We start from the raw sequence: 8667 nt of genomic DNA, 5'->3' as shown, positions 1-8667 counted from the left end.
ACATAAAAGAGTCTAACCGCCTAACTGGACAAATTAATATCCCTGAAGTTTAATTGACTTGGTGTTATACTGTGATCATTATGTGTTCATAATTTTTATGAGCATTGTACAAGTTCATTTCATTTCAAAAGATCAATCAATCAATATTCCATAACATAGTTGTACCATGTTAGGTGTTTCTAATTGTATTTTGTATATTATATTTGTAAAGTAGTTGCATCACTATCTATGCTCCTTGACTTAAATAGCCTTAGACACCGGAAAGTCTAAGTAAAGCCATTTATTTAAGTCTAAGTAAAGTGTGTGTGTGTGTGTATATATATATATATATATATATATACCATACCATACCATACCATCTTCTTCCGCTTCATCCGGGGCCGGGTCGCGGGGGCAGCAGTCTAAGCAGAGATGCCCAGACTTCCCTCTCCCCAGACACTTCCTCCAGCTCTTCCGGGGGGACACCGAGGCGTTCCCAGGCCAGCCGGGAGACATAGTCCCTCCAGCGTGTCCTAGGTCTTCCCCGGGGTCTCCTCCCGGTGGGACGGGACCGGAACACCCTCCCAGGAAGGCGTTCCGGAGGCATCCGAAACAGATGCCCAAGCCACCTCAGCTGACCCCTCTCGATGTGGAGGAGCAGTGGCTCTACTCTGAGCTCCTCCCGGGTGACCGAGCTTCTCACCCTATCTCTAAGGGATCGCCCAGCCACCCTGCGGAGAAAGCTCATTTCGGCCGCCTGTATCCGGGATCTTGTCCTTTCGGTCATGACCCAAAGCTCATGACCATAGGTGAGAGTAGGAATGTAGATTGACCGGTAAATCGAGAGCTTCGCCTTGCGGCTCAGCTCTTTCTTCACCACGACAGACCGATACATCAACCGCATTACTGCAGAAGCTGCACCGATCCGTCTGTCAATCTTCCGTTCCATCCTTCCCTCACTCGTGAACAAGACCCCTAGATACTTAAACTCCTCCACTTGAGGCAGGCACTCTCCACCAACCTGAAGTGGGCAAGCCACCCTTTTCCGACTGAGGACCATGGCCTCGGATTTGGAGGTACTGATTTTCATCCCCACCGCTTCACACTCGGCTGCAAACCGTCCAAGTGCATGCTACACACATACATAAACACACACACAAACACACACACACAACTATAGCCAATGCCACATACTGAAAATTACAAGGATGAAAAAATAACCTTGATTTTTTTTCCTGATTAGCCAGCTACTTTCAACAAGAGAAAGTTACCTATCTCATTCGAGCAGTTCAAAAGATGAAAAGTTGGATAGTCACGTACAGTTCGATTAAGAGGTGCTCTCGATTGAAAGAGCACTTTTAATTATTATGATAATAAGTATTATTTTACGTATTTAATCCAGCAAACTGGGGATGACCAGGGAACTAGGACTCAAACATCTGATTTTTCAGGGATGTCCTTACAACATATTTTTGCTGAGTAGATTGCATCTTCATTTACTTTTTATTTTTGTCTCAGGATTTAATCACCTAGCCTATAAACTTTGATATAGTTGATTTACCATAGTTACAGATTATTCATTATATTAAAGGTAAAACTATCTGCCTGGTAACATGTGACACTCAGTGCTTATAGAAGAGGACTGGCCCATTTCCTCAAAAGTTAATTTCTGTCCCACTAATGTGTTTATTTCACTATCACTCTCAACAGGGGAACATGGCAATACAAAACATCTACATTTACCTGCTTGGATTTTTGTCCATATCCTACAGAACAGGTAAGTTGTAAAATAATTTTAGCTGTTGATCATACTTGAAATCTTGTCTCAGCTGACAATTATTTTGTACAGTACACATACTTTGTGTAGCAGACTAAAACCTTTACAAATGAAAACTTACCACCTAAATAAATGTCTATATCTTAGACTATCCGGTGCCTAAGACCTTTGTACAGGACTGTAGTCAAATACAATAAGATCCAGTCTACCATGTTTAAGAAATGGAGTTTAGATAGTGACGCAACTACTTTAAAAATAACAAATGTAATTAGAAATATTTAACATGGTACAACTATGTTATGGAATATTGATTGTATCTTCTGAAATGAAATGAACATTACTTTTTCTTTTCCATTTTAGATGGATATTATGAGCAGGTAGTAGACGAGTGCAGATTCACCTCTAAGGACCTCCAGGATGCAGAGTTTATACGCTCTTATGTTTTCAATATGGTTGAAGATGTCAGGTTCAACAGCAGTGTGGGTGAGTATGTTGGATACACTGAGCTTGGTGTGAAGAATGCAAAGGCATGGAACAGTGATCCTGGTGAACTGGCTGGTATACGAGCACAGCTGGATAGTTACTGCAGGAACAACGCGGGGATCCACTACAGTGCCGTACTGGATAAGACAGGTGAGCAGACATCCTGACAAATGTTTTGAATAGTTGTATAGCTACTGTTATTTAAACCTTTGATTATACTTTAGTGACTCTGGGATTCATCTGAAAATGAACATCATTTTAAATAAACAGAAACACATTACTGTGACTTTAGTCAGCTATATATTGACCATTTGATCCTAACCGCCACATCATGGGTGATGTCAGAACTATCAAATGGGTTTTGTGCATCTATGAAACATAAAAGTTGTGTTTTACCTCCATAGCTAAACCCTATGTCAGAATGAGCTCAGTGACGCCCCCCAGTGGCAGACACACTGCCATGCTGATGTGCAGCGCCTACGACTTCTACCCCAAACAAATCAGAGTGACCTGGCAGAGGGACGGACATGAGATTAAATCTGATGTGACCTCCACTGAGGAGCTGGCTGACGGGGACTGGTACTACCAGATCCACTCCCATCTGGAGTACACACCCAAATCTGGAGAGAAGATCTCCTGTATGGTGGAGCACAGCAGCCTCCCAGAGCCCATGGTGTATGACTGGGGTAAGGAGGGGAGTGGGGTAATGAGATGTTGTGGTATTGATTTTTGCGGTTTGGGGCATTACGGGTCCTGTTTAGCTCAGTTGGTAGTGTTTCGATTCATTACTGTAATTGTGCCTGTAAATAACTAAAATACAAATAAAATAAGTGGGGTGATTGTGTGAGAGTGTGGTAATGATGTGTAGAGATGCTAAGAAGATGTTGGAGTGGGCAAGAGTGTGGTGGTATGTGTGAGGTGAGAGTATGTGATCAGGGTAAAGGGGGTGTGAGTGGTGTTGGACCATGTGAGAGTGTCTGAGTGGAATCAGGGAGTGTGATGAATGTTGTATGAGTGGTACACAGAGTATTTCATTTTATGTCAGACTCTAAGTCAGTGTTTCTCAATCCTGCTGTGATTTCCACTAAGCCAAGGAAGGCTTCACCATCTTCGACTGCTGGAGCGGTACCTTCTAGCCCAGTGCCCTGGCCACCAACTTCCCTGTTGGCATGCTGGTGTAGCGAGCTCGACACAGCAGTCAAAGCACACATAGTTTGCTGTGCGTGTTTGGGACCGCTGCATGCTCGCGACGGCGCCAAAGAGGAGCCTGTGTGCATCGCCTGTGCTGTCCTCCCTTTACAGGTGAGGATGGACTGGCTGGCGTACTTTGCTGAGGAGGTCTCTCTCTCTCATATCTGAGGAGGACTCATTTCCGGAGGAGTCGGGGGTCAGAGGATGAGGTGACCGGCCCGGCCACGACTCCGTCCTTCTCCACTTGGCTGACCGGGTGCAGAGTTGTTCAGACTCTTCCTCTTCGGAGGATGAGGAGGAGCCCCCCCCCCCTGGAAGGACAGGAGCGTCTCTGACTGTAGGCAGTGGTCTCCAACTCCATGAGTCTTTGGCTCCCCCTACTGCCACCGCTGGGGTGGCTGGCGTGTGTGGGAGCCTGGGCAGTTTTCTGTTGGGCGAAGAGGAGTTTTCCGCTCGCCCCACTAAGGTATCAGGCCAGCTGTGGAAACAGTAATGTTGTCTCCAGTGAAGGTCGCTGCCCTGCAGGGGGAGATTGCAGACCTTCTAGAGAAGGAGGCTGTCTCTTTAGTCCCGTGGGAGCAGAGAGAGAAGAGGCTGTATTCCCTTTACTTTTCACGCTCACCCAGACTAACTCTCTCTCGGCTGGCCGGGTAATGGCCACGTCAGTGGTGTAGGTCCGGCACCTGTGGCTGCCGCTCACCTCCCTGAAGGAGCCCGAGAAGTGCATCATCGGCGGCAATTGATCAAGGTCCCAAGCTCTCTGGAGTCGGACCTAGCGTACTAGAAAGACCCTCTGCTATGTGGGGTTCCCATGGGCAGAGTGTCGGTTCGGGTCCCGGTATTGACGGACACGACCCTGACGGGCTGGGGCAGGAGGTGCCTGTCGTACTCAGTCAGAGGGGGTGGTCTCCGCCGGAGCGCCACATCCACTGGCCGGAGTTGGACACAATCAGACGTGTGTTGCTGCACTTCGCACCGACCATGTGGGGTCGGGACGTGTTGGTGTGGTCAGACGTAAACAGGCAGGGCGGGGGGGTCAGGTCTTTCCCCCTCCACCTGTTGGGGGTGCAGATCTGGGAATGGGCGCATTCCCGGAGAGCTCCATGTGGGCACGGACTTGCTGTCTCTGGGAGGACCCCGGGACAACGGGTGACGTTTTCATCCCGACATTGTAGTCGAGGTCTGGAGACATTTCGGGAAGGCGCAGGTGGATCGGTTCGCGGCACGGGAGGACCCGCACTGCCCTCTGTGGTTTTCTCTTCGTGCGCAGGACAGGCCACCGTTGGGCGTGGACGCGGTTCCCTCCCTCCAGTGTATTCTCCCTGTCAAGCTTCACAAAGTAGAACGATAGTTACTTTCGTAACTCCAGTTCAATGAGTGGAGCATCGCCCATAGGGTTCATGCCCTGACCGGTCTCTGACAGCTTTTCTCGTGAAGAAAGGAATGTCGGGAGACTGAGCAGAGAGTGAGAACCTCCTTTATAGCCAAGGGGCAGATGGCCATGAGAGGTGGCCATAGAACTGGAGTTACGTAAGTAACTATCGAGCTACATCAGGTATGTTAGGGCAGGGAGAGATCTAAAATATGCAGGGGGGCGTCCAGGAGCCGGGTTCAGAAACACTGCTCTAAGTAAATGGGTTAAGAACTAATGCTATTTGTAGAATGTGTCTAATCAATAGACTGTATTTATGTTGTATTACAATCATTTTATAAATTAAAGTATATTTTCTCTTTGACAGACCCGTCCATGCCTGAGTCTGAGAGGAATAAGATAGCTATTGGGGCGTCTGGTCTGGTTCTGGGAGCTATCATAGCATTAGCAGGACTGGTCTACTACAAGAAGAAGTCTGCTGGTGAGGATCATCTATGTGGAGAAAATAAATAAATATACACAGAGTTTCTGAGATGATGACAACATTGTGATAATGTCTATTAGCATATGTGATTTTAAACATCAGCATGTTAATGTTACTTTAATTTGTTTTAATTTCTTCCTCTTCTTCATTTCTATAACAGGGGTGCTCTAGCAACAACGAGCTAAGGTGAGACTCCTACTCTAATCACCAGTCAATGGCTCATGTCAAAGACGATATCGTTGTAATCTATTATTTCACAAGTCACTAATAATACATGTTCGTTATATTTTCAGATCTGATGACATATTGATGTATTTACTGCAGAGATGGATCCAAATTAAATGTATTGCTTGTGAAAAATCATTCTCATAAAAGACCCCAACTGCTATAGTTGCTTACTAAACATTATCAAATACATAATTAAGCGTACTGCTGTTACCATATCCTAAAACATTTAAATAATGTATTAACAACTTACGACTTGATAGTAATAAAATAAATTGTATGATAACCATGCAATCATTGTACATGAGCTTAATAGAGATACTGTGGGTTAACTGCTTTAATTGAGCTTCTATACCTCTGTAGATAAGTACTATAGAGTGGGCAGCAAAGGAGTCTTTTTGGTTTTTGCATTTTTTATTATAGGAACAAAAGAACAGGGAATAGGTGAAGTTAACAGTGGAAATAACCTGTAGTGATAATGCAGTTTTGAGAGGGAATTAAACACTGTTAAGTTTTTGTTTTATTTTTTATGTTTTAAATTACGGTTTCTCTCTGTATTGATGAAACACTCCAGACTAAAACATAATCAGTGTGACAACAAGTAAGTTACTATGTGATTGTTTCAGCTCCATTAATATAAGTATCTTCCTGACTTGATGCTCAACGTCGTGGTGGTTTTAGATCATCTATATAAATGTGTTTTGACATGTCCCATGAGAAAATATGATTCCAGCTTATTAATAAATGTATCAATAAACTATTAAAAACCTCACAATACCGTCTCAGTTCACTAGGGTTGGTTGTGTAATGTGTTCTTGGTATGAGACGATATTACCATTTGCCTGACCAAGTCGTCTATCTGCTGTGGTTGTGGTTGGTATAACTCTACAGATTTACGATCCCTACTGTGTGCTTAGAGACAATGACCAGCTGAAAGGTGAACCTTCGCCCCAGTCTGAGTTCCTGAGTGCTCTGGAGCAGGTTTTCCACAATGATGAAGTTACTACTGAACCATAAAGGCCTGATTGGTGGACTGCTGCAGAGATGGTTGTCCTTGTGGAACGTTCCTCAGTTTGACAACTGTCAGAGTAACTATCAAATTCTTGATCCCCTACCTTGCCAAGGACCTTCTCTAACAACTGCTCATATTGGCTGGGCAGCCAGCTCTAGGAATAGTGTTGGATGTTCCAAACTTCTATTTAAGGATGATGGATGCCACTTCTAAGCAGCATGTTTGGTACCCTCCTGCAGATCTGTGTGGAAAAAAAAGCCTACTTTCTATTTTTTGATAAGGAACTATGCACAGTCCAACCACATTAAAAAAATTTACCATCGTTAAAATGCTTTTGTTTAATCTGTAGTCACATTTTCAAAACTCTAAACACAATTAGCACAACATCCATCTGTAGTGGACATTACTATTAACACAATTCATGCTGTTTTCACAGAATATGTAGTCAATCAACACATTTCTAAAATGCTTATATTTTTTTTACATATAAGCTTACTCAAAACCAAAATGATGGATCACTAGACACAGTGTTTTGCAAACCACAAAACACATTTCTCTACATTAGGCACAGAAATCTAAAACAATGTCCCTTTTTTGCCATTTCAAAGCACTGCCTTTCGAAATACCACACCTATGAACCAATTGATCAAACACCGTCAGGTGTACAGACTCTTAGGTGCTTAACTGTAAACTCACCAATCATGCGTAAACACTATAGAAAGGCAACAGGTGAGTTAACCTGTCTTCAAAAAATTGTAAATACAACGTTGCAGTAAGCAGAAGAGAGTAGGAATGAGAGGAGGAGCCCCTGGAGGAAGAGGACTACGGAGAGGAGGAGGGAGAGGTAGACCTGGAGGAAGATGTGGACCATGTTATAAACCATAGGTTGACATTGAGAGAGGCTGGACAGAGAGTTCACCCCAAACTCAGTAGATAAACTGTTGCAACTGTTTTAATAATGTATATCAGGTCTCTCGCAACACTAGTACATATCCTTGAAAACTTCACATGCAGATGAAACAACTCTACCAAGTTTATTTGAAACTTCTGAGACAGACAGATTATTTTGACAAAATGAGCCCTGTTTTTAAAATTGTGCTTACAGTTTTCGACAATTGCTTATGCAATGAAAGTGAATGCTGAGACAGAAGCACCAAAACACTAACTTTTGTAACCATGCCTTAATCAAAGGCACCAACAGTACACATTTATTTGCAATTCAGCAACATACTTTGCCCTTTTGTTTTCAATTCTGCAACACACTTTGCAAAACACTGCACACTATGACACTTTTCTTACACTAGACACTTCGTTTAAGAATGACATCTCTTGCAATCATTGGGAAAACACTTCTATTCAAAATGCAAAATGCGTACCTGAAATTGGCAATGTAGCTGTATTTCCAACAACATAAGGGCCATTTTGGTGAACGATGTCATAAATCATGCTCAACCATTTTGAAATGTAGAGTTGGTATTTACTGTAATAAACAAATGTGGTGTTAAACTGAAAACTAACTAATTTGGCTAATTGTGTGATGTACTGTAGGTGTGTTAATGAGTTTACAAAAAGTATCTTAAGTATAGGTCAACGCTTTTAGCATTTAAAAAAACTGTAACATTGGTACAAGAGCCAACCGTCCAGAGTGCTGAGTGACTGATCAGAATGTCATGTGATGACTCATCTAAAGGACTGTTTCTCATCACTTGGTGAGGTTTATCCTACAGCCCATTGACATCTTGTCAATCATCAAGGGTTCCTCACTCCTATAATCTTGGTAACCCTGGATTATAATACTTTATTTGAATCCATAAATAACATTACAGTCAAAAAGATTTACAATCCTGAATATCTAGACACTTGTGGTTATTGGGGGCGCAAGGGAGCTAGTTGACAAGAATGTTGGCCCAGTAAATAAAGGAATGTTGCTTCAAATCCCTGAGCCAACCAGGTGCAGAAATAAATACCTTTTGCCGATTTAACCAGAGATGGTCCCAGAGTCTTATAGATTCTTAAAGACAAGGAGCCTGTGGTAAATCCCACAACAAATGCAAATCCAATGTGAGGTTTACTATACACACAATGTAAAACCAGATTAAGTATTCCTAAAAACTCATGTTTATAGGAAGCATGACTCCCACCTT

The 8667-nt window shown here is 43.2% G+C and overlaps 1 protein-coding gene across 2 annotated transcripts; it reads left to right on the top strand.

The window, feature by feature from the left end:
* Positions 1-1644: 1644 nt before the first annotated feature.
* Positions 1645-6852, top strand: LOC105025121 (SLA class II histocompatibility antigen, DQ haplotype D beta chain-like). 2 transcript variants are annotated; one of them, XM_010895590.5, is made up of 6 exons: positions 1645-1756; positions 2117-2389; positions 2644-2925; positions 5170-5283; positions 5447-5472; positions 6429-6852. In XM_010895590.5, exons 1-5 carry the CDS (start codon positions 1660-1662, stop codon positions 5455-5457), a joined length of 777 nt encoding a protein of 258 aa, XP_010893892.4. In that variant the 5' UTR covers positions 1645-1659; the 3' UTR covers positions 5458-5472; positions 6429-6852. The 2 variants fall into 2 exon arrangements, with proteins under 2 accessions (XP_010893892.4, XP_034143025.1); XM_034287134.1 differs by lacking the exon at positions 6429-6852 and adding an exon at positions 5580-6286.
* The last annotated feature ends 1815 nt before the right edge of the window (positions 6853-8667 follow it).

Source organism: Esox lucius, chromosome 17 (assembly GCF_011004845.1).
Source record: "Esox lucius isolate fEsoLuc1 chromosome 17, fEsoLuc1.pri, whole genome shotgun sequence".
Lineage (NCBI taxonomy): Eukaryota > Metazoa > Chordata > Actinopteri > Esociformes > Esocidae > Esox > Esox lucius.
This window is presented reverse-complemented; position numbering and strand designations above follow the sequence as displayed.

What these genes read in the sequence shown, in the direction of transcription:
- LOC105025121 (XM_010895590.5), top strand. Translation starts at nt 1,660, where the DNA reads ATGTGTTTATTTCACTATCACTCTCAACAGGGGAACATGGCAATACAA. An exon ending in GTCCATATCCTACAGAACAG is followed by an intron (nt 1,757 to 2,116) that starts GTAAGTTGTAAA and finishes TTTCCATTTTAG; the next exon opens with ATGGATATTATGAGCAGGTA. An exon ending in GCCCATGGTGTATGACTGGG is followed by an intron (nt 2,926 to 5,169) that starts GTAAGGAGGGGA and finishes TCTCTTTGACAG; the next exon opens with ACCCGTCCATGCCTGAGTCT.